General features: G+C 43.5%; 1 protein-coding gene across 1 annotated transcript in view; it reads left to right on the top strand.

Moving 5' to 3' along the window:
• Positions 1-1,026: 1,026 nt before the first annotated feature.
• Positions 1,027-26,848, top strand: part of LOC147441384 (transmembrane emp24 domain-containing protein p24delta3-like) — a 29,015-nt gene continuing 3,193 nt past the window's right edge. Inside the window, exon 1 of the mRNA XM_086483042.1 lies at positions 1,027-1,332. Coding sequence (XP_086339168.1) covers positions 1,126-1,332 — 207 coding nt within the window. The 5' untranslated portion in view covers positions 1,027-1,125. The remainder of the gene's footprint in view (positions 1,333-26,848) is intronic.

Here is a 26,848-nt window from a genome sequence, read left to right as displayed (position 1 = left end):
GAAAGCATCTCACCGTCCATATGCTAGGTCATGATTTGAAATTATTCCATTATATAAAGATTGGATCATGCAATGTGACATCCTTGCTCACAATCTACAACTGTGTCCCTCTTGCGTGGCGGAAAATCTCACGTACAACGATATATGAGGCTGTAAAACAAATGAAATAGACAGTCCTGCTGCACTCACTACAATGTTATTGCTGAACGCTTTGTAACATGCAAAAATCAAATACTCATGGACGGCTTGTACTTCTTGTAAAATAACTAATTTTCATCAAAGATATATTGCCATCCATGCACCTGACTACATACAACATATTCTCTTTTCTCGACAACTACACACAGAGTTGCTTAGCATTATAGACGTATCGATCAGTGTGACAAAACCTACACATGCAATAACACGAGGATCACTAGAACTACACATGCAATAGCCGAATTAGTCATGCTCTTGTTCCCTTCAATGCTAGATACTAAATATCAACTTGCATATGTCATGTTAAATTCTAGGGAAAATTACCAAAATACCCCTCTAATTTGAGGAAATTCCCAAAATACCCTTATATCTATTTTGGTTGGAATGTTCAAGATTTCTAATCTTCATTCATTTTTGACAATTGAGATCCGTTTTTGAGTGCTCAGCATGTAATTTGTCACCAATTACCATTGCAAAAAAGGAAATTATGTCTAAAAATAATGAAGCAATTCATCTCCAAAGCCTACATAACCAACTCAAATCGTAGTTTTAGCATCTTGTACGATAGACAATCACTCTTCTTGTAAAGACCTACAAAAAAATTTATTTTTCGAGAAATTTAGTCTCACAACCAAGGGTATTTGGGGATTTTGGAAAATTTGAAGGGCATTTTGGGAATTTATGAAAAAATATCGGGGGCATTTTGGGAATTTTTGAAATTTGAGGGGTATTTTGGGAATTTCCTCAAATTAGAGGGGTATTTTGGTAATTTCCCCTAAATTCTATAGATGCTGCCCACCAAGCAAGACTATTTAAATCGTTCGTATTGACTCGCACTCGGGCATTGCTGGTCGGAAGCTAGCTTGAACAAGGAGATCTGTGAGACTGTGACTATTCTCTACCGCAGGGTGCAAGGGAAACGCTTCAATGGGGATCAGGGGTAGCGACATGCTTGCGCTTCCCGTCTTCTTACTCATCTGGTCATGTGCGCTGTTTCCTTCAGCCTTTGCGATGCGCTTCGATATGCAGGCAGTGGAGACCAAGTGCTTCTCTGAAGACCTCTCCGCAAAGAGCCTTGTTCTCGTCAAGTATCATGTCATTGAGTCCGAGAACACTCCAAACATCTCTGTTCGGGTAATGTTTCACCCTTAATCTTCTGTTTTCCTTGCAACTTTAACGCATTAATGGGACAATGCTTGGCTGGATAATCTATGAGCACCATTGGGCACTCAGGACGTTAGAGGAGGTTGTGTAGTATCTACTCCATTTGGAAGCTTGATGGAACTGATTCTTGATGACTACCATGAGGCTGCAACTTGTTATAGGTGTCTGGATTTTAGTCTAGGTATATGGCATTTAAATATTTGCGTTTATAATGAGCAGTATATTGCCCAGTCTTAGAAACTTTATATTAGTTATATGCTTCAAGCTCGGTGTAATCATGTTCTTCTCACAACCATAGGAGCAATGCGTTTTTGCTTGTATGAAAATCATTGAGGTTGACCTAGGCGTGTTAAAAAAACATCTTAAATGGCTAGAGTAGTTGGCGACGTTTGGGCCTCAACAAACTTGATGCATTGGCATCACAAACTTTCCATTATTTATTACCTAATTTAAGAATTGCGTTTGTGCAAGTTGAGCTTCACAACAAGGAAACTAACCCATGCCTTGACCAAGCTTATTCAAAGAAGCTCTTACATTGTGACATTGTCGTTGTATTGATTCCTAGTTCGCATAGAAGTCATGTGCCTAGTGCTAGGTGCAATATAGGACAGGTGAGGTGTATATAGCGCCACAACCATTGGGACACTTGTACGAGTATGGGGAAAAGGCATATGCGGCGGGGCATTGGGCACCACAAAGACGAGCAGGCTTCTCGAGCACAAAGTACTATAAGAAAGTCTCCGACTCGTTCTTATACCAACTACAAAATATATTCCCAAAAAAATTGGAAGTCCTCTCAGTGGATGCACATGCGCAGGGGTTGCTATGTCCTTGGGGTGGCAAGCTCCCAAGGATTGCCTCGTGCACAAACGAACACAGAGAGGAACAACAGACACAAAAAATCTATGAAAACATACACACCAAGCATCGATGCGACGAACACTAGCATCAACTTGTCCACACACGACAGTCCATTTCCTAAACGAAAAGAAATAAGAGACTTGCCATAAAGTTCCACCACCGGCTTGCACGTGTCTTTCTTGTCCCTTTCTCTTCCTAGTAGCGTCCCATATTGCCCTATGCAAGAGTAGAGAGGACGTGTAGGACTGAATCATCGTGACCCCATGAGCTCTAGCAGTTGTTCGCATGTTGCCATGTCGTATGTAGGAGTAGGAAGAAGCTTTGATACGTATTATGGTGACATTATAGGATTCCTTAACCGCCCTAACCATAGGGCCATGCTCATGGTTGGCTGGACGTTGGTGCAGACGGCCATTCTGATGTTTGGGGACGTAACATCAATGCTTGACCATTGAGATCTATCGAGGAAGACCTTGTGGGTTGTGGGTTGAGGAAGTTGCAACAACAGTTCATACCCTCAACCGGTCTCCTATGACCTTGCTCCCTCCACAGACTCCATTGAGGCTTACTTCGGTAGAAAGCCCGATATCTCTCATTATGGAAGCAATGACTATGTCCATGTTGAAGTAGGAGGCCAAGCAGGCAAAACTTGACTCTATCGAGACATGGAAGTTGGTTCTGAGGGCAGCAAAGCTGAAGGTCATTGATATCAAGTGGGTTGACAAGAACAAGTACAAATCAGGTGGTTCTTTGCATAAGCACAAGGATTTTCTTAGTGACCGGGAGTGGACTATGACGAGACCTTTGCACCGACGGCAGGCGTGGCAACTATTGAGACTATTTTTGCTCTAGCAACCCATCATCAATGGCGTGTGTTCCAGATGGATTTCAATCTCAGCGGTGACTTAGACGAGGAGGTGCGCATGGAGCAACCTCCAGGATTCTTAGTTTCATGATCGGGTGACCCAGTTTACGGGCTACAGAAGGCTCTTTATGGCTGAAGCAAGCTGCTTTTGTATAATACAAGAAGATCGACCCTTTCTTCTTGCAACATTGCTTTCGTTGTTCTTCTATAGACCCAAATTTAGATCTTTTCATAGAGGAAGGATTGGTGTCACTTTGACATTTGTTCTTGATTTGAAATTTACTACAACTTTGTTGTAATTTGTGGTTTTTCTTAGTAAGGAAGGCAACTGTGTGACTGATACAAACGAGATTAGATTGATGTATTAGTGTCAAATGGCATCAAGGCATAGTTAAACATGATATAGGTGCCAGTGATAGTATGGGGCTACGTAGTGTGCTAGTACAAACCAAGAGTGGAATGAGGTAACAAAGGGCAGTGCTTGCGTGTGAACATGTGCCACACATAGCGCCTTATAAACTTGGGCTAATTGCTTCTCAAGTTTTCCCACAATCCCTTAGCAAATTAGCATTGAAATTGCAAATGAACTTTGAACCCAAAACTTGCAGCCCAATCAGCTTATGTTTGGTAGGTTAACCAAGAGACTGAGTAGTTCCACATGGTAAAAAATTAAAGAAAAAGGTGGACCTGACAAGGCTTCTGGGCTAACGACACCCAAGTACAGAGGTTAAGGGCTCTATCAAAAGCCTGCACAAAGACTATAAAGAATCTACAAGCAATGATGATAATAATAAACAATAATAGTAATAGTAATAATGATATTAACGATAAAATAAAAGTCACAATCGTGACAGCCAAGTAATTGTGAACACGACACTCACCCTTAACACACAGGCTCATCGAGACGTTGTACCCTTGCTATAATTGATTTTTGATAATTGTAAGAGTCTTTGTTCTTGAAAGTGTAGGAGTCAAGTAGTTTAAGGCAGTACACATCTACCATGCTTTATGCTAGTCGAAAGAGCTAAAAAATGGTAATTGCTTGTGCGGAATCGAGTGTCTTCTCAAAAGTTTTTACTTGCAAGTTTGAAAAGCTTAGAGATATAAGGCCTTGCTAGTTTAAAATCAGTTGTGTGAGCATGTGTGCGTGCATGCTCGCTCTATTCAAGCATTCAATTATTATCCCCATTGGCACCATTTTTTCAGCTTTTCTTGCTAAGTATATCCTTTTACCTATGATTTTGATTTTATGGAGCTTTATGTAATTGCTAAACTATAGGATCAACCAATAGACTCAATTCTAATACCCAAAGGAATTAAGCCCAACAAGAGCCACCAAACCCAAAAGACAGTGTTAACATAGTAACACCTAGGTTGTAAACCACAATAATTTTAAAGCAAAAAGAGTTGAAACTGTCAAAGTCGACGATGCAGAAGCATACACAAACGGGGAGAATACACGAGAGAGAGAGAGAGAGAGAGAGAGAGAGAGAGAGAGAGAGAGAGAGAGAGAGAGAGAGAGAGAGATACTCTAAACCAACCAACCTTGGCAATGAACCTTGGCAATGAAATGATACTTGTGCAATGGGGGACTGAGGGTTGCTCATATACCAACCTCAATAAATTGCCCTACCCAGACTTTGACAAATAAGTAAAATAAATACCTAAAAGCCAAATTAAATAATGGGATCACATTGAGCAGTTCACTCGAGATTCTAAAGCCTAAAACACCCTCTTTGCAGCTCATAGTGGACAAATAGTGAGACCAAGTCGATGAAGAAGCTACCATTGCTACCGTGTAGTGGGGGTTCGCCTTTGTTGTCAAGGGTTGTAGCATTATAGAATGCTGGGGACTTGGGGTTGAAGGGAGGTCTGTCGTTTGGCTACCGCAGGATGCCTTTCAAGACGCTAGCATAACCAGCTGCAACGCCATCGTCTTCTTGTCAACGACGTCCTAACACGCTACCTGCGGTCACACCTATTGCAAGGGGAAGTTTCAAACTCTGCGAGTCTTCGAAAACGCTGCCGACAACGATACTTCCACACAAAAATGTTGCCAGGTGCCTCCCACAATGTTGCCGAAAGACACCAAAAACGCAGTGTACCAAAATGCTACCTTGTGCCTGCTAATGAGAAAATGTAAGCTTCTTTGTCACTGGAATTTCAAATCGTCGGTGCCACTTTCCCTTTGCATTTCTTAAAACGCTAGAAACTCGCCGCTTCTTCCTCTTCTTGTGCTGATTCTCTCTTGCCTTCCGATCGTTGAGCACAAAGCTTTGATACCATGTCAAAGTCGACGATGCGGAAGCATACACAAGTGGGGAGAATACACGAGAGAGAGAGAGAGAGAGAGAGAGAGAGAGAGAGAGAGAGAGAGAGAGAGAGAGAGAGAGAGAGAGAGACTTTGAACCAACCAACCTTGGCAATGAATTGATACTTTGACAATGGGAGTTGAGGGTTGCTTATATACCAACCTCAGTAAATTGCCTTACCCATACTTTGACAAATAAGTAAAATAAATACCTAAAAGCCAAACTAAATAACGGGATCACATTGGGCAGTTCACTTGAGATGCCAAAACTCTAACATAAACTACTTCAAGCAAAACCTACCATATCATAGTCAGAGATAGGATTCATTAAAATCAAAAACTTGATCTAAACCCCATCAGTTAGTGAAAAATATCTTCCAAAACAATCATAGGCATTAGTTGTTTCATAGCAAGCTAGAGTAAGGACCAAAAGAACCAGAAAATATTCAAGCTTGTATTAGTTTTTAGAGAGAAAAACATGTGGAAAAGAGGCATCCTCCACAAATTCCATGTTTAATGCTCGTTTAATGCAGAAGAACATTCAAATGTGTCCAACATTCACCAATAAAACATCACCATACTTTGTTTATCACTCATAATCCCTCACTCTCTCCTCGTTAAGCAAGACAAAAAGATAAGGTAATAAAAGGCTAAGTGAGGGACACTGATAACAGGCCATCATCTTCTCTAAATGTAAAACTGGCAATCAAAGGCATTGCTGATCAACAGATCGTTTGGGGAGAAAATCGTTCGGGTATGTAGAGGGGAAAAAGAGAGTGCATATCCGTAGTGCATAGTGGGTAGAGATTTAGGTGCAGAGCCAAAGTCCAAACCCTTGGAGGGAACTTGTGAGGTGTAGCGATGCCGACCCATGAGTTGTGAACTTATAGAGGCACTCGAGTTACTGCGTTGCAAGAGCAATAGAAAAAGGGACGAAAGAGGAAACTCTTAAGCTGACATTATGACAAGAGAAATTGGGTGAAGCGAGACTAGGAGTCAAAACAAGCAATGAATGCCCTTTCAGTCCCCAACTCCATCATATTAAACTAAGTTGTATTAAGAGGACAATCCCACCACGATAAGCAGAGTGTGATATAGAGATAGAGGGAGAGCACCTTTAATTGCACGACTCCAAGTTTTAGAAGATCAGGATATGAGAGAGTTTTAATTACTTAGAAATGCATCTCTCCTTGACAATGCCACTTAGATGAGGTACATAGATTTCCTCATAAAAAGGAGTACATAGACACAGAGAGAACTAGAGCCAAGCACAGCTGCAGGTTAGCAGGCTAAAATGGCCAATAGCAGAAGTAAAATGACATGGACTAGTTATGATAAAACTGTCCTTTACTTATCATCTTCCAACCCAATAAGGGGAGAGGAGGATCCCATTAAGGCTGTTGGATACATTGTGAGATGCCACAACCAAGATTTGCCACCGGATTGGCGTGCTGTTGGCGATCTCGACGCTTGCAACAAGTTGAGACAAATGGAGCCTTATTACAGGTGAAATGTGCCCTTTTGTCCGCAGTGGCAATGGGCAGAGAACCTCTTATAGTTGAGGAGACACTTTCACAACTGAAGTGGAAGGAGGCCATGCATCTATCGAGACATGGAAGTTGGTTCCGAGGGCAGCAAAGCGGAAGGTCATTGATATCAAGTGGGTCGACAAGAACAAGCACAAATCAAATGGGTCTTTGCATAAGCAGAAGGATCAACTAGTAGTTTCTTAGTGAGCGGGAGTGGACTATGATGTGACCTTTGCACAGATGGCATGTGTGGCAAATATTGAGACTATTTTTGCTCTAGCAGCCCATCATAAATGGCATGTGTTCCAAAAAGCAGAGTGTCTGTACGGCCTGCTACGTCAGTATGTCAGCGCGTTGTGCGGGATTCCGTACGCTGCTGCCACGTCAACCTGTCGGCGCATTTCCCGGAATTCTGTACAGTCAGCCGTGTGTGTGTGTGTGTGTCCGGGGACCTGCCACGTCACCAGTTTGTGAGATACCCCCTTCTTGAAAGAATAGTAATCGCCCTCGATTACGCCTGCAAAATAGACAGAGGCCATAAACTTTCTTAGTAGACACCGATTGTTAGTACCGACGCACTAGACACAACACATCTAGCACTTGTACAAATTGACAATCACATCATTCCAAATCTCAGACCATGATTAATCGGCAACATATTTAGTAATCGCATCTTGATCCAGTCGAGACCTCATAGCGCGCGATTAACTAATCCTTATTGCAATCATGTCTATAGAGATTTATGAGACCGAAATGTTGCAGTCATTTTGTCTTTCAATTCTTGCGCTTAAACAAGTCAAGTACAAATCCATCATTTTCATTTTCGGGAATTCCAGTTCATAAAGTCATACAACAGAATACTGTCAGCCCATCAGTATCCCTGAAACCCAAAGGGGGACATTAGTGCAAAATTGGGGTAATCCGTTGACAAAGGAGCGGAGTGACTCCGCTCTTGTGCAAATCCGCTGCACTAGATTCACCCATGCTGAAATCGGGGTTTTATCAGAGCAGACTATGCTAAACCAAATGCTTCAAGGTAAAGTTCCAAAATCTGAGGAGTATCTGGTAGGTCCTCCTCCATCGACTCCGCATCCAATGCAGGATAGTTCTTGAACTTAATCAAGAACCGCCTAATCACTTTACCTTTAATCTTTCCGTCCTTGTGTGCCAATATCTGTTCTGGAACGAGTATCTCCTCGCTTTCGTCCACTTTGGGTTGCTCATATGGCTCCCCATCATCGAGCACATCGCCTTTAAAAAGCTTCAATAGACTCACATGAAATGCATTGTGAATCTTCCAAGTATCGGGCAGCTTGAGTCTAAAGGAGACATCATTTATCTTTTCTTTTATCTGGAAAGGGCCATGGTACCTCATGCTAAGCTTTGAAAAAAGCTGCTCCTTTCCCTTTTTCTTTCTTAGGGGTGCCTTCTCAAAACGTAAGAGCACCCAATCGTCTTCCTTTAATTTCAAATCGCGACGGTGTCGATTTACTGCCTTCTTGTGTCGTTCTTGAGATTTCGCTAAAGCCTCCCTCTCTCGGACCGGACCTTGGCAAAAGCAATGTCCAAGTCCCTCGTGTACTGGTCGGCTTCAAAAATCTTATCTTTTGTGCTAAGGAAGGGTGGAACCTTCGGAGCACCTTCAATGATCTCAAATGGCACCTTCCCCATTGAAGAATGGATTGTGTTATTGTAGGCAAATTTCACCAAGGACAAAATTTTTTCCCATTGAATCTACGACTTCAATAATCCAGTACGACTGAATTTGCAATCTTAGATTGCCCATCTGTCTGCGGGTGGAAAGATGACTATAACTGCAACCGTGTGCCAATGTTCTCCCAAATAGCCTTCCAAAACAAACTCATGAATCGGGGATCTCTGTCAGAGACTATTGTCTCAAGCATGCTGTTTTCTTCATTGGAATGAAGTGAGCTTGCTTGCTAAATCTGTCGATGACAGTCCAAATGCCATTATGCCCACTTTGTGTCTTCGGGGGATCAAAAATGAAATCGATAGCAATACTTTCCCAGGGGCGTGTGGGAATGGGTAAAGGCTGTAACAATCCTTGTGCTTTATGCCTCTCAAACTTGACCTTTTGACATACCAAGCAATTGCGTACAAAGTTGTCCACATCTTTCTTTAGTCTCGGCCAAAAGAAGTACCGCTCCATCCCTTTCAAGGTGGTGTCGATGTTGCGGTGACCTGTAAAAGGTGGACAATGGCATTCTGTCAGAACCTTTTCCCTCAACGGCTGTGTAATGCACAACATTGTTGTCTTCATCAAGTAGCCATCCCGAATGGACTATCCCCCTACTACCTCCCCATTCTGTATTCAAGTGAATACATCTGAAAAATCCGGATTTGTGGCGTATTGATCAACCATGTCCTCGAAGCTTCTATGTTGAATCGCAGAAATAGCAAAGACTAGCGGCTTCCGAGACAAAGCATCTTCCACCTGGTTCTTGGGTCCTTGAACATGGATGTAAGGTGCAGCGGAAGTGAATGTTGAACTTTGCTCAAGATGAGTGCTTCGAAATGTACTCAAGGGTTCCTTTTACTTACAGAAGGGAGAGCCTTCCGTTCTTTTAGTGAGAGAGTGCAAATGATCACAAACAAGTGAATGACACTGTGAATGAATATATTGAGACTAAGAGAAAGAGAGAAGAATACGACACCAGAATGTTGTCAAACCCTTCTCCAAGGGCCCCGCTCTCTATGGCGAGAGAAGTATATGCTATTGATCGCACAAATCTCGTGCAATGGTCTAAATGCAATGGTCTTGCTGTCGATGTCAACGACGACGACGACGACGAGACGGGCTGAAAACTGAAAACACTAGGAGCTGAAATCTGCAAATCTTGTATCTGCTGAATTCTGACTCTATGTCGGTGACGATGGCGATGACGACGACACGATGACGATGCGCTGAAAGCGCAGATGCTGAAATCTGCGAATAGCGGGCTGAATCTGCAAAAGCAGGCTGATTTGACCGTGTGGCGAGGATCTGCTGCGGGAATGTGAGATCTGCGAGGTTTGGGGGCTGCGGTATGGAATTGAACTGCTGAAAATGCAAAACACTGATGCAAGTGAAGGTTTTGTCGCTGGGAATCTGCAAAACATTGATGGTAGTCTGCAATTGCAAAAACACTGGGCTGATCTGCTGTCTGTTGCAAAAACGCTAGGGAATCTGTTGTGGATCTGCTAACGCCAAGCTAATCTGCAAGTTGCAAAACGCTGGGGCTGATCTGCACGCTAGGTTGTCTTGATGGCTGAAAAACTCTAGGAGTTCTTGTTGGGGGTCTTGCTGAGAAGGTGCATTGCCAGACACTAGGTCCCTGCTGCCTCTTCTGCCAGAAAGTGCTAGTGCTAGTTTTCTTATATATATCCTTAGCCAAATTGCCCTACCCAGTTTCTCAACAAAGTCACTTAATAATAATAAGTGAAAAATGGCTAAAATAGGGAAATATGCACTGTAAAATGCTCCTGATGGGTACTGATTGTAATCTGATGATCATGTTGTGTGCAACCAAAGGAAATGCAACTAGCAAGGTCTGCGAACAGACTCACAAAGGTGCCAGAACACTTCCTAAGCTAACTGAACCCTTGTCATGAAGTAGCTTGTCCACATGCACATTGGGTTAGATGTGCAAGTGAGGTACTGGTACCGAACTGTATGGCGTCGAGGGAGATCGCCAGCAGTGTCTGGATGAATCCTGGGAAGGACTCTTCGCCGGCCCACTCTGATGTGTGGGTCATGCGATACTTGAACTTCATAAAGGTCTGCAACGCTTGCTTCTTTGGGCCGCGCCGAAAGCGACACAAAGTCATTTGTGGCTGTGCCAAAGCTCCAACTTCGGCTACAGTCGTGGATCTTCCTTCTTCAAGAATCTCCAAGGAGGAAAATTCCTGAAACCACTTCCAACACAAAAACATGAACATACCCATTCCATGTAAAGTGACACAAAAAATTCTAGTCATCGTTAAAGACTGTGCATGCAATGTAGATGAACAAAAAGACGAAGTCCCAAACCATTCATCAAACATACGCAAAAATTGGAATCGAAACCTGTCATTGTGATCTAAATCTATCAACTGTGGTAAATCACAATGGAAATGCCGATGCTTGATGATCAATCCTTCTTGTGGTCTTTCTGATACTGTGTCATGCCAAGGAAGAGACATTGTTAGGTGCAGCGGAATGAATGTTAGCGCTTTGCTCAAGATGAGTGCTCCGAACTCTGCTCAAGGTTGATTGCACAATCTGGTACAAATGGAATGCATGAGACTGATGCAAGGTTAGGCTATGTCGGTGATGACGACGGGGATGACGAAGTCGACCTAATGGCTGAAATCTGCAATCTTTCTACTGCTGTCCAAAAACGTTGATTTGGGGCTGTTTTCTGTGGGTCTTTGTCGCTGAAAATCTGCAGGTTTAGGGCTGAAAACTGAGGTTGCTTAAGGCTGAAAACCGATGGTCTATCCGGGCTGAATCTGCTACTTTATGGATGATCTTGCTGCTTCTTTAGGTGGCTGAATCCTCATGAAAACGCTAGGCTGCTTCTGTCAAAAACGCTAGGCTGATGGGGTCTTCTACTGGCGATCCTTGTTGATGCAAAAACGCTAGACACTGGGGGGTATGCAATGATGTGCTGGTGCAAAAACGCCAGGCAATGCTGATGAAGAAAGGCTAGGATGGGAGGAGATCTGTTGCTTGGAGGGAATCCACCAAAGCTTGGTCTTGCTGAGAAGTTGCCTGCTGAGCTTGGCTCCTATTGCCTCTTCTGCCATTTAGTGCTAACTTTGGTTTGCTTATATATTTTCTTACCCAAATTGTCCTACCTACTTTTGTTGGAAAGTCACTTAAATTAAATAAGTGAAAAATGCCAAAAATAGGTAAAATAGGCTAAATGCATTGGAAAATTCCCCTAAAGGATTTTGATGGATTCTGATGGGAAAACTTATGATCATGCTGTGTGCAACCAGAGGATATGCATCTACACTAAGTGACTGGGCATGCACGGTCTACGAATAGACTCACAATAGTGCCAGATCACTTCTAATCTAGACTAACTCGATTGACTGAACCCTTCTCGTGCTGTAGCTTGTCCACGGACACATAGGGTTGGATGTGTCACGTGACATCCCCTCCTTTTCAAAGTGAGGTACTGGTACCGAACTGTATGGCGTTGAGGGAGATCGCCAATAGCATCCGGAATCCTGGAAGGGACTCTTCGCCGGCCCACTCTGATGTGTGGGTCGTGCGGTACTTGAACTTCATAAAGGTTTGCAATGCTTGCTTCTTTGGGCCGCGCCGAAAGCGACACAAAGTCTTCTGAGGCTCCTTCGATGCTTCAACTTCGTCGAGTGTCATTCTTCTTTCTTCTTCAAGAATCTCCATGGCTGAAAATTCCTGAAACCATTTCCAACACAAAACCATGAACATACCCATTCCATGTAAAGTGAATGGAAAAAATCTTGTCTTCTTTAAAGATTGTGTATGCAATGTAGATGAACATAGAGACGGAGTGACAAACCGTTCATCAAACACATGCAAACAATGAGATCGAATCTTTCTCTTTTGATCTAGAGCAATCAACTGTGGCAATTCACATCGGAAATTGCTTGGTGCTCATACTTTCATGTGCTCGTTCTACGAATGTGTCATGCCAAGGAAGAGACATGGAATGTGACTTCCTTGAATGCATACTTTTCAGCTTTTCATGAAAAATCCGCATACATTCGTGCTCATTCATGAGTGAAACGTGCTCAACGTACAATATGTCATGCCTAGGAAAAGGGATCACATAAGGACGGTGACTAAAATACAGGAAACGATCATGAATGAAACACTCGAACAATGCGAGCGTATCAATCATGCGAACACCTTCCTGTGAGGGTTCTTTGGACCTAGGCTCGAGAGCCAGGATCGGTTCTTCCGGAATGGTCGAATCGTCCTGTGGGGATTCTTTGGACCTCGATTCAAAAGCCAAGATCGGTTCTTCGTGATTGATCGAATCTACAACGAGGTTAGCTTCGCTAGAAAAAGCATCCACTAACACATCATCCTTGTGAACAATCACATCATCTTCATGCAACTCATCATGCTTGTGAGAAATCACATCTTGATCATGCAAATCATCATGCTTGTGAGAAATCACATCTTGATCATGCAAATCATTGTTATTCAAAACATCATGCTTATCATCATGCTCATCATTATCATTCAATTCATCATGCTTCTCATAATGATGCAAATTTTGTGTGTCATGCTTTGGAGAAGAAGAGATTGAGAGAGTCTCCTTTCCCCAAATCTCTTGCATCTGTGCCTGAACTTGAGAATAGAGTCGCTAGAACTCTCTGTTTTGTCGGTCGCTGTGTTCTTGTATTGCTTTGTTCTCTGCTTGTCTTTTTGCGCGCTCACGATCCAATTTGGCTTGTCGTTCTTTGGCTTCAAAGCGTGCTTGCTCGCGCTCACGCGCTATGGTTGCCATTCTTTCTTGGTGTTCGCGCTCCATTTCTGCTTGTCTTTCTGCTCTTCTTGCTTCGCGTTCTAACTTCCTTTCCATAAACATCTGGTCCAAAGCCTCCATAGGAGTTAGTGCAATCCTTGATGTAGATAGGGAAGGGGGAGGGTCGGAAAAACCTCTTGGTGGGGAAAATTCTTCGTTGCCTCTCTCATGCTCATCACCTCCAAGCGAAGTATCCATTCCTCTTCGAGTGATGACCATCCACTGAAGTCGTGGGTTCTTGTGGTCTTGGGTTCTTAAGTTCGCAAGGAACTTGGATTCTTGGGGGTCTTGGGTCTTAAGTCCACGAGGAACTTGGGTTCTTGGGTCTTAAGTCCACGAGGAACTTGGGTTCTTGGGGGTCGTGGGTCTTGAGGTTCTTGAGGTTTTCTTTCGCTTGCAATCTGTGTTTGAGAAGGATCTTCTCTTCACCCGAGTTCTACTCTTTTCCGCGGGCGCACCCCTTGGTGGCCTTGCGCTCACACCAAGGTTGCTTTTTCCCACCTCACATTGATTGGCCGGCCGCTAAGTGCACGGTCCGCTGTCAATGAGTGAAAAGAGACACAAGGGGAGGTTGGACAAGCCTTTCTTTCCTGGGATTCCTGTCACTCTTCAAAAACACGATTAGGAATCGACACGCCCAAGCGAACTTGGGTTCGTGCAACCTCAACAAGAAAAAATAAAATCTTGTGATTCTTGTGGTTCTTTCCTTGAGTGATACAAAACACTGCCAAAGCTCTGATACCAACGTTATGTGCAGCGGAATGAATGTTTGCGCTTTGCTCAAGATGAGTGCTCCGAACTGTGCTCAAGGTTCCTTTTGTTCTTATGGAAGGTAGAGCCTTCCGTTCTTAATGAGAGAATGCTATGATAAAAAACAAAGTGAATGGACACTGTGCGTGCAAGTGTATGAGATTGAGAGATAGAGAGAGAAGAGAGATACGACACCAGAGACGACGTAAAACCCTCCTCCGAAGGCCCCACTCTCGTCGGCGAGAGTGGTCTACTTATGATTGTACAATCTGGTACAAATGGAATGCATGAGACTGATGCAAGTCTAGGCTATGTTGGCGATGATGACGGGGATGACGAAGTCGACCTAATGTCTGAAATCTGCAATCTTTCTACTTCTGTCCAAAAACGCTATGGGCTGAAATCTGCGACTAGTACAAAAACGCTGATTTGGGGCTGTTTTCTGTGGGTCTTTGTCGCTGAAAATCTGCAGGTTTAGGGCTGAAAACTGAGGTTGCTTAAGGCTGAAAATGGATGGTCTGTCCGGGCTAAATTTGCTACTTCTTTATGGCTGATCTTACTGTTTCTTTAGGTGGCTGAGTCCTCATGAAAACGCCAGGCTGCTTCTGTCAAAAACGCTAGGCTGATGGTAATTCAAAATCGCTAGGTAGGTTGGGGTCTTCTGCTTGCGATCCTTGTTGATGCAAAAACGCTAGACACTGGGGGGTATGGCGATGATGTGTTGGTGCAAAAACGCTAGGCAATGCTGATGAAGAAACGCTAGGATGGGGGGGGATTTGCTGCTTGGAGGGAATCCACCAAGGCTTGGTCTTGCTGAGAAGTTGCTTGCTGAGCTTGGCTCCTGTTGCCTCTTCTGCCATTTAGTGCTAACTTTGGTTTGCTCATATATTTTCTTACCCAAATTGCCCTACCTACTTTTGTTGGAAGTCACTTAAATTAATAAGTGAAAAATGCCAAAAATAGGTAAAATAGGCTAAATGCACTGAAAAATTCCCTGAAGGATTCTGATGGGAATGCTTATGATCATGCTGTGTGCAACCAGAGGATATGCATCTACACTAAGTGACTGGGCATGCACGGTCTACGAATAGACTCACAAAAGTGCCAGATCACTTCTAATCTAGACTGACTGGACTGACTGAACCCTTGTTGTGCTGTAGCTTGTCCACGGACACATAGGGTTGGATGTGTCACGTGACATACATGGAATGTGAATTCCTTGAATGCAAACATTTCATCTTTTCATGAGTAATCTGCATACATCCGAGCTCATTCACGAGTGTTCACGAGTGAATTGTGTTCATCGTATGATATGGCATGCCTATGAAAAGGGATCACATAAAGAGGGTGACTAAAATATAGGAAACCGTCACAAATGAAATACTCGAACAATGCGTACTGACTAATCATGGGCATACATAATACTTCCTGAGAGGGTTCCTTAGATCTCAACTCGAGAGCCAAGATCGGTTCTTTGTGATTGATCGAATCTTCAATGAGGTTAGCTTCACTAGAAAAAGCATCAACTAAACCATCATCCTTGTGAACAATCACATCTTTATCCTGCAATTCATCATGCTTGTGAATAATCACATCTTTATCATGCAAATTATGTGTGTCGTGCTTTGGAGAAGACAAGATTGAAAGAGTCTCCTTCTCTTGATTCTTTCCAATCTTCGCCTGCACATTAGAAATGAGAGATGAAGAATGAACAACCTCCTCCCCATGAATGACAATGGGAGTTACTTTTGGCATTGAAAGTGAAAGTATTGGCTGCCCAATCGATGAGAGGGTTATGCTCACAAAACCGTCGAATGCCTAAAAGCATATCACATCTTGAGAGAGGAGATACTACAAATTTTCTGCGGAAGGACGCTTGTTGAACAATGAACAACACATCAAGGCACTCTCGTGTAATGAGAGAGTCCATACCGGGAGCGAAGCCCAACGCCTCGAAAGGAGATGTCTTGCTAACCTCCAAGCAGGCTCTTTCGACAAGAGAGTCACTTGTCACATCATGTATACTGCCTGGATCAAACAATATGACAAAAACGTTGACCCTTCACATAACCATGACACTTAATGAGAGACTCATCAATGGGAGGATCATGAGAAACTTGGGTCACACTCGAGTTCTCATTTATGGCATTAAGAGAGGATGTGGGTTATGTGGGTTCTTTAGATTCGCTAGATTCAATCTTAGGACATGTCCTTTTTATGTGACCCTTGATGTGACAATGATAACATCGACCTTCCTTAGAATAAATGCTTTGTTCTTCTGACGTGATGTATCCTCCTAAAATTCCTTGTACTGCTTTTTCATCTGGGGTGAGCTTAGGTTTAGCAATTGTGTAAGCTTTACCCTTAGATTCATTTTGTGAGTTCTTTTCCGAGAGACTAGATGAAGATTGGTTAGAAGAGTTACCATTCTTACCGTTCTGAGGGTTCTGAGAAGTCTGAGAGATACTTTGCGAAGTCTTGTTCTCTTTCGGCTTTCCCTTATTGTGCTTCATCTCTTGTGCGAGAGCAATCGCTACCGCCTTGATATACTCATCCGATCTATAAAGGAAGGGCTCCTTGCGCTCATCATCCGATTTGCGTAATTGGGTGCCGAGCTGCAAAACACGATAAGAGAAAGACATAACTGGCATACCATTTTGCTTGAGACTGCGCCAATCGTCTTTCAACCGTGCTAGGTATTGTAAGGTGCAGCGGAATGAATGTTGAACTTTGCTCAAGATGAGTGCTCCGAACTGTGCTCAAGGGTTCCTTTTACTTACGGAAGGGAGAGCCTTCCGTTCCTTTAGTGAGAGAGTGCAATGTACATAAACAAAGTGGTGAACACTGTGAATGAAGGTGTTGAGACTCAGAGAAAGAGAGAAGAATACGACACCAGAATGTTGTCAAACCCTCCTCCGAAGGCCCCACTCTCTATGGCGAGAGCGGTCTACTTATGATTGCACAAATCTCTGCAATGCTTGGACTTGCCGATGATGTCGACGATGATGAGGACGACGACAAGACGGGCTGAAATCTGAGAATGCTAAGGGCTGAAATCTGCAAATCTTTATCTGCTGAATTCTGACTCTATGTCGATGACGATGTGGATGGCGACGACGACGCACTGAAAACGCAGATGCTGAAATCTACGTTTTTCGGGCTGAATTTGTAAACTTTGATGGATCCCATCGTGCAGCGAGGAACTGCTGCGGGAAGATGAGATCTGCGAGGTCAGGACTTGTTTTATGATGTTTAAGTGCTGAAAATTGAAAACACTAGTCCTATGGCTGATTTTGTCGCGATGATCTGCAAAAACTCTGAGGTCGATCTGCAAACCAAAAACGCTAGGGCTGAAAATTTACCTTGCGGGGAATTTTGCTAACGCTACGGCTGATCTGCTGTCTACTGTCGCCGGGAATCTGCAAGTGCAAAAACGCTAGGTGGCCTTCTGTTGAGAGAAAACGCCAGAGTTGTCGCGGGGGTTGGTCTTGCTGAGAAGTTGCCTGTTGAGCAAGGTGCTCCTGCTGCCTCTTCTGCCAGAAAGTACTAGCGCTAGGTTTTTATTTATACAAAATTAGCAAAATTGCCCTACCTACTTTCCAACAAAAGTCACTTAAAAATAATAAGTAAAAAATGTCAAAAAAATAGGGAAAATAGGCTAAATGCATTGGAAAATTCTCCTGAAGGATTCTGATGGGATATGCATCTACACTAAGTGTCTGGACATACAGGGTTTGCGAACAGACTCACAAAAGTGCCAGATCACTTTTAAATCTAGACTGTCTTGACTGAACTGAACCCTGATCATGCTGTAGCTTGTCCATGGACACATAGGGTTGGATGTGTCACGTGACATCCCCTCCTTTTCAAAGTGAGGTATTGGTACCGAAGTATATGGCATCGAGGGAGATTGCCAACAACATCCGGAATCCTCGAAAGGACTCTTCGCCGGCCCATGCTGAGGTGTGGATCGTGCGATACTTGAACTTCATAAAGGTCTGCAACACTTGCTTCTTTGGGCTGGGCCGAAGACACAGAGTCTTTTGAGTCTCCTTCCTTGCTTCAACTTCGTCTAGAGTCATGCTTCTTCCTTCTTCAAGAATCTCCATGGTTGAAAATTCCTGAAACCATTTCCAACACAAAACCATGATCATATCTATTCCATGTAAAGTGAGTGGAAAAAATCTGGTCTTCCTAAAAGGTTGTGCATGCAATGTAGATGAACCAATAGACAGAATGCCAAACCGTTCACCACACACACGCAAACAATGAGATCGAATCTTCCTCTTTTGATCTAAAGCAATCAACTGTGGCGATTCACAACGAAATGCCCATGCTTGATGCTCATACTTTCATGTGCTCTTTCTACAATTGTGTCGTGCCAAGGAAGAGACATGGAATGTGACTTCCTTGAATGCATACTTTTCAACTTTTCATGAACAATCCGCATACATCTGTGCTCATTCATGAGTGAAACGTGCTCAACGTACAATATGTTATGCCTAGGAAAGGGGATCACATAAAGACGCTAACGAAAATACAAGAAACGATCACGAATGAAACACTCGTACAATGCGAGCTGACTCATGCGAACACATAATACTTCGTGTGAGGGTTCCTTGGACCTAGGCTCGAGAGCCAAGATCGGTTCTTCCTGTTGGATCGAATCTGCAATGAGGTTAGCTTCACTAGAAAAAGCATCAACTAAACCATCATCCTGGTGAACAATCATGTCTTGATCATACAAATGATCATGCTTGTGAGAAATCACATCTTGATTATCATGCAAATCATCATGCTTGTCATTGTCATCCAAATCATCATGCTCATCATTATCATTCAAATCATCATGCTTATCATCATGCAAATCCTGTGTATCATGCTTTGGAGAAGACGAGATCGAGAGAGTCTCCTTCTCCCGATTCTGTTTAAACTGCGTCTGCACAATTGAAAAGAGTCGCAAGAACTCTTTCATGTGTTGGTCGCTCTTCTCTTTTCTTGCTTTGTTCTCGCGATCAAATTCAGCTTGTCTTTCTTTGGTTTCACGCCCTATGGCTGCCATTCCTTCTTCGTATTCACGATCTATGGTTTCCCTTTGTTCTTCGTAGGCCTTTCTTGTTGCTTCTCTTTCTGCTTTTCTTTCTTCGCGTTCTAACGGTCTTTCCATAAATAATTGCTCCAACTCCTCCATAGGAGTTAGTGCAATCCTTGGTGTAGATGGGAAAGGGGGAGGGTCGGAAAAACCTCTTGGTAGGAAAAATTCTTCTTCGCCTCTCTCATGCTCATCACCTCCAAGCGAAGTATCCATTCCGCTTTGAGTGATGACCATCCACTGAAGTCTTGAGTTCTTGTGGGTTCTTGGGTTCTTAAGTTCACGAGGAACTTGGGTTCTTGCGGGTCTTGAGGTTCTTCTTTCGCTTGCAATCTGTGTTAGAGAAGGATCTTCTCTTCACCCGAGTTCTGCTCTTTTCCGCGGGCGCACCCCTTGGCGGCCTTGTGCTCACACCAAGGTTGCTTTTTCCCACCTCACGTCGATTGGCCGGTCGCTAAGTGCATGGTCCGCTCTCAATGAGTGAAAAGAGGCACAAGGGCTGGACAAGCCCTTCTTTCGTGGGATTCCTATCACTCTTCAAAAACACGATTAGGAATCGACACGCCCAAGCGAACTTGGGTTCGTGCGACCGCAACAAGCAAAAAAAATTATTGTGATTCTTGTGGTTCTTTCCTTGAGTGATACAGAACACTGCCAAAGCTCTGATACCAATGTAAGGTGCAACGGAATGAATGTTGAACTTTGCTCAAGATGAGTGCTCCGAATTGTGCTCAAGGGTTCCTTTTACTTACGGAAGGGAGAGCCTTCCGTTCCTTTAGTGAGAGAGTGCAATGCACATAAACAAAGTGGTGAACACTGTGAATGAAGGTGTTGAGACTCAGAGAAAGAGAGAGAAGAATAGGACACCAGAATGTTGTCAAACCCTCCTCCGAAGGTCCACTCTCTATGGCGAGAGCGGTCTACTTATGATTGCACAAATCTCTACAATGCTTGGACTTGCCGACGATGTCGACGACGATGAGGACGACGACGAGACGGGCTGAAATCTGAGAATGCTAAGGGCTGAAATCTGCAAATGTTTATTTGCTGAATTCTGACTCTATGTCGATGACGATGTGGATGGTGACGATGCGACGACGACGCGCTGAAAACGCAGATGCTGAAATCTATGTTTTCCGGGCTGAATCTGTAAACTTCGATGGATCCCATCGTGCGGCGAGGAACTGCTGCGGGAAGGTGAGATCTGCGAGGTTCGGCACTTGTTCTGCGATGTCTAAGTGCTGAAAACTGAAAACATTGGTCCTATGGCTGATTCTGTCGCGATGATCTGCAAAAACGCTGAGGTTGATCTGCAAACCAAAAATGCTAGGGCTGAAAACTGACCTTGCGGGGAAATCTGCTAACGCTACAGCTGATCTGCTGTCTACCATCGCCGGGAATCTGCAAGTGCAAAAACGCTGGTTGATCTGGTGCAAAAACGCTAGGCCTTTTGTTGAGAGAAAACGCCAGAGTTGTCGTGGGGGTTGGTCTTGCTGAGAAGTTACCTGTTGAGCAAGGTGCTCCTGCCGCCTCTTCTGCTAGAAAGTGCTAGCGCTACGTTTTTATTTATACAAAATTAGCAAAATTGCCTTACCTACTTTCCAACAAAAGTCACTTAAAAAATAATAAGTGAAAAATGTCCAAAATAGGGAAAATAGGCTAAATGCACTGGAAAATTCCCCTGAAGGATTGTGATGGGAATGCTTACGATCATGCTGTGTGCAACCAGAGGACATGCATCTACACTAAGTGTGTGGACATGCACGGTCTGCGAACAGACTCACAAAAGTGCCAGATCACTTCTAAATCTAGATTGTCTTGATTGAACTGAACCTTGATCATGCTGTAGCTTGTCCATGGACACATAGGGTTGGATGTGTCACGTGACAGGTATTGTGGTGGCATAAACCGTGCCTCGAGCTTGTCTTAGAAGTCGGCCCAATTGAAAGAAAGGGACGCGCCTTCGTCGGCTGCCTCTAGGTGCGCGGTCAACTGTGCCTCTTGCCATGCGTGGTACCAATTAATGGCATCACTGGCAAGGTACATGGCTACCGTCAAAACCTTGCTATTTCCTGCTTCTTAGTTGTCGCAAAGTAAGCATTAAATTGATGCAACCAAGAATGAATAATAGTAGCATCCATCTTACCGTCATACTTACTGAATGTCAACTTCTCAGTGACTTACTACCCTTAGTTTATAGTGGAGGATGATTGGTTTTATCTCATCTCTCTTATGATATGGCTCTATACGATATCACATCTTGTCTTGGTGTACAATATAGAGACTTGATGAAATGGATAAAAATGATTTTTAAGGCGCAATATAGGGCTGTAATTGCAAAGTACTGTTATGAGCTAAGTACATGAGCATTATTTTTGAAATAACTTGAGTCCCAAATCATTTACCTGCTTTAACTACTTATGCCAGGGATGTGGGAGCATCTCAATCTCATTGCACTTTTATGAGCTACTATAGTAAGGCTTTGTACATCAGATATTTGATATAGCTGGCATTTAGTAGTGGACTACACCGTTTTTGCTACACCACTAAAGGTAAAAGGAGTTTATGCAAAATTTGTGTAGGCTTTATGCCACGAGTGGTATTGTATCCCTTTGTGTAGGCTTCATGTAGATTGTGGTGTTCATCCATTTCTTATTATGTGGTTTCATAAAGTGTTTTGTCCCTATGAAGTCAATGTATTTTCATAGTTCTTCTACATTGACCAATGGTCAAACCTCTTGTAATGCAAAAGGATATAAGTGCTAGTTACACACACACACACACACACACACACACAGAGGCATCAAAACATTCCAAATAAACAACTACAGCGCGAAAGACACCATGGTGCTGTAATGAATACAACACTATTTGTAAATTAATTGGAGTCCAAATCTCTGCTTGTGCTACCGAAGAAATACCAACATCTTTGACCGCCTCGGGTTTCGAGGTAAGTACCTGTAGGACCAACCCTTGCATGCGTTGGTCTCTCTGCGCCTCACGCTCTAACTCCAAGGCCGATCGTCTTTCTTTGGCCGCCAAGCGCGCTTGCTCACGCTCAGGCTCAAAGGCTAACCTTCGTTCGTCGCGCTCGCGCTCCAAGGTAGCCTCTTGTTGTAGCATCATGTCCATCATCGACTTGATCAAAGCCTCCATCAGATTTGGTGCAAACCGTAGCGTAGATGGGGAAAGGGGAGGCTCGGAAAAACCTCTTGGTGGGGAAAATTCTTCTTCACTACCTTCATGCTCATCACCTTCATGCAAAGTATCCATTCCGCTTCGAGTGATGACCATACACTGAGATCTTGGGTTCTTAAGTTCACGAGGAACTTGGGTTCTTGAGGTTCTTGGGTTCTTGAGTCCTTGAGGTTCTTGGGTTCTTGAGTCCTTGAGTTCTTGAGGTTCTTGAAGTCTTTCTTTAGCTTGCAATCTATGTTAGAGAAGGATCTTCTCTTACCCGAGCTCTACTCTTTCCTAATGCAAGGTGTTTTGTAGATGACTTTTTGTTGTTGCGACTCCTTTTCAAGAATTTATGTCCTTGAACCCAAGCTCTTTAGGTGAGGGATTTATCCCAGGAGTTTTGTTATCTGAATAGAGTGATTGTCACATTTTTCTAGACCCAAAGATATATCAAACTTCTTTTTGGTTTGGAAGTAGTTATTTGCAATAGACACCTGGAATTGGAGCATGCCAATCTGGATACTATTTAAATGCATCATGTCTCTTCTAACATTTCTCTCCTTGATAAATACTGCATGATCTATTCTTAGTTATCTATCTGAACTTTATTCTTGTTTAATTTCTTTACATGTTCAAAGAGGTTACTTGTCTTCAAGAGCTTGAACCAGTTTGCATTGTAATAAGTTTAGTTTCAATGTTTCTTCTTTTGGAATGTTTGATATGACTAATAAGTTCGATGAAAATGGGGAGCCCAGGTTTTGTTTAGGTTAGTGATGCACTCACTTGTAGTCGGATCTCTTTGCTGTTCTTGTAAATTAAGTACATTTGCTCTTACTTGGCGAGTGCTAGTTGCTTAGTATGCCAATCATCTCCAAGTGTGATAGAACCTTGGTTCGCTGGTAAGTTCTAATCAGGAACTAACTCTATACAATCCTGCACCTACTCTTGGGCACTGATGTCATGCGTATGTAAGATGGATGTTGTCCAACCCATGCATGATAGGGTGATGCTCTTTATTTCTGTTTGGACAAGAAGTGAGCTGAAGTTGCGGATTGTAAACTTTTCAAGATTGTACTTAATTTGATCATTCGAGGTCTATACTTTGAAGAATCACATTAGATTATATTAGGATTTAGGACTTTTCTCTTTTGCCTTGTTTTTGCATTGCTATATTGTCAAGTGCAGTGTGCAACAGAATTGAAATGGTGAAGATCTAGGTTCTACGCTTCCTTAAATCTTTACTTCTTTCCTTGCGTTAATGATTGCTTCTTAGCATAAATGATGGTTCCTTTTATCTTCGTGAAGAGAGAAAATAAGAGAGAGAGGTAGAGATGGCAGAGGGGGAGAGAGAGAGAGAGAGACAAGAGGAGAATGACACCCGATGGGGTCCCAACCAACCCTCTCAAGGGCCCCCCACATCATTGCCAATTTGATATTTGCTTTTGATTGGGTAAATGGAATGCGCACATGCAATTCCTCAAGTGCAGACTCTATTGACTCGAATGAGGAATGTCTGTCACGATTGTGACTATGTTAACAGCATTACATCTACTCCTAGTTGCAGATACGCGAAGTGCCATGCCAAGGAGGACCCCTGCGCTTGGATGGTCACACCCCTTCGCGCAAGAGACGTGCCTCTTCGCCAAAAGCCACACTCCTTCGACGATTGGTCACACCCTTGCGCTCTACGGGTGCGACTCTTTGCCCAATGGTCGCAGCTCTTCGTCGAAAGAATGTGTCTTTATGTCTAAAGTCATGTCTCTTCACGAAGAGATGTGTCTTTTCATTTGTGTCTCTTCGTCTCCTATATAAGGAGCCTATTCAGTACTTAATTAAGGATTAGTACCTAGAATCCTCACAGTGGTATCAGAGCAAATTTTTTCCCAGGACCCGAAGGTTGTGAGCCTCTCACCCTGCCGCTACCCTCTGCCCCCCTTCCTAGAGTTACATGGAAGCAGAAGAAAGGTGGTACGCATGTGCATACGAGCATATGAGGTAACCTAAACCTTCTTTCTCAATTTTGTAAACAGAAAACAGAATGCAGGTGTGTGTGTGCGCGCACACATACCCGTGAAAGGCGATGCTGGTGGTCCTGTTGTTGCCCTTTCAGGCTTTGGATTTTGCTTGCACCTCTCTGCGCAAATAGCCACATAGCCAGCAGGCGTGCCCCTTCGTGCTCGCACCCCTTCCCGACGGCGTGCCTCTTCGCTTGCTACCCATTGGCGCATGAAACACTGGCTGAATGCTGGGCTGAATTGAGCATATGCGTTGGCAGAGAGCACCCCCCTTTTCTCCTGTATTCACACCCCTTCCCAAGCGGCGTGACCTTTGGCGCTCTTGGTTGTATTGAAACGTCAACTGCTGTACCTGTTGGCTGAAATTTTCAAGCACCTCTTCGCAGAGAGCCGGTGTTCGCACCTCTTCACGCGCCCCTTTGCTGGCTGAATTGTTGAAGGGCTGCCTGTACTGAAGCGCTGCCTATATACACGCTGGAATAAATTGACGCTGGGTTTTTAAAAAACAGATCGCTGGCTGTGCTTTAATCGCCCAAGCATAAGCAGCCTTTAAAAAATTTTGCCACATCATCACTTGATGCCATGTCACCATAAGTTATAGGATGATGTTACAATTTAATGCCACATCAACAGAAATACAAAGCCTCTCAGCAAGCATTGTAAAAAAGAAATTCAGCCAGCGCTTGCATAAAAAGAAGGCAACGTAAGCAAAATTCAGCGCACCTTGCTGACCCAAATTTGATCGCCCCCCTTTGTTGGCCATTTTCCGGGTACTGCCCGCTCGTGTGGACACGCCCCTTTTCCTTGGCAATCAAATTTCAGCAGCCGACAATGGAACTTCAACTCCTGTGAATGTGCCATGGCCAATTCTCCAGATGGGTTCGAAGGCTTCGTGTTCATCACGTAACTGAGTTACGTGGACGATATTCCCTCTGAGCTGTCAATATGTCCGGAGAAGGTGACAACGATAGACAGCAGTTCTCAAAAAGCAGATGGCAGCACTTTCAACAAGCCTCGCATCAATTGACATTCGCTTGGATCAGATGCAGATGCCAAAAGCTCCCCAGAGTCACCCAACAGCGTCTCAGACAATACATGCATCTTCTTCCGACGCTTCAGTGGCTGACCAAGAAGAACCACTCAAATCAAAGGCTTCAAAACCGAAATTTTCTCACCCAAAGCATGGTTTCTTCGAGACAACTAGACACAAAGTATCTTCGTGTGAGCAGCAAAAGTCTCAGCATGAATATTCTTGGAAATGCTACAGTTCTCAGCAACCATATTCTTATTCGAATCATCAGCAATATGAAGCTTCCAACAGATCATCAACAATATCAAGATGGGCTTACTTAGTGGCACATATATCCGACCCTAGTCAAGTACTCGGTCGTGAACGCCGCGATGTTGGATAAGTTCTCCCTCGTGAGCCATGCCCTACATTTAAGTCTTTCTTATCTGATGGTAGTAAAGTCGAAGATTTATAAATCCTTTCCTTGTGCAAGAGAATCCTTCAGAGGTCTAAGAGGCAACAACTTCCTCAACCTCCCCCTTGTCAATTGGAAGCCTTAATACCCGTTGAGAAAGCTGAAGATTCAGAAGATTCTAGTTCTTGTGCGACAACCAACAAGCACATACCATTTCTTTGGCCGTGATCTAGGCAAGAAAATTCGCCTCGTCACCGCCCTTGCAGAATACAGTCTTTGTTTCTAAACAGATACCAGATGCTATGGTGAATGATAATTTTTCAAACTTGAAGACTCCAGTCCTTACCTTCAGCGGTGCAAAAGATAAAGCAGATACAGACTCTTGCAGCACGACTTTAGTCCCTGCAAATGAATCTTTGGACACAACTTGTTCTATTGACAAACCTTTACATATGGATATACCTCCAAGCACTACTCTGTCTCAGTCTACGACATCCCTTCAAAAGGATTTTACTGTTCCAGACGAACCAATGGAATACCTTATAGATTTACAACCAGTGGTCATCACTCAACAGAAAACTCAAGTCAGTTTACCAATAGTTTCACTTGAAGCAGATACAGATTCAATCTTTTCTTGGACAAAGCTCGAAGTTACAAATGACTTTGATAAAGGCAATAATCAAGTTGCAGATATGATCAGATTTCAGTTTGGCAAAATAGTCATGGTCAATGATAGTGCCATGACATGGGACTTAACAGAAAGAGCTTTGGATGTAGAAGCACAACAACAATACATTTCCTTCTCTTGGAGTTTCTACAACTACCCTGGGTTTTATTTAAAGAGGGAGGGAATGTCACGATTGTGACTATGTTAACAGCATTACATCTACTCCTAGTTGCAGATACGCGAAGTGCCATGCTAAGGAGGACCCCTGCGCTTGGATGGTCAC

Source organism: Adiantum capillus-veneris, chromosome 15, assembly GCF_014529385.1.
Source record: "Adiantum capillus-veneris isolate H3 chromosome 15, ASM1452938v2, whole genome shotgun sequence".
Lineage (NCBI taxonomy): Eukaryota > Viridiplantae > Streptophyta > Polypodiopsida > Polypodiales > Pteridaceae > Adiantum > Adiantum capillus-veneris.
This window is presented reverse-complemented; position numbering and strand designations above follow the sequence as displayed.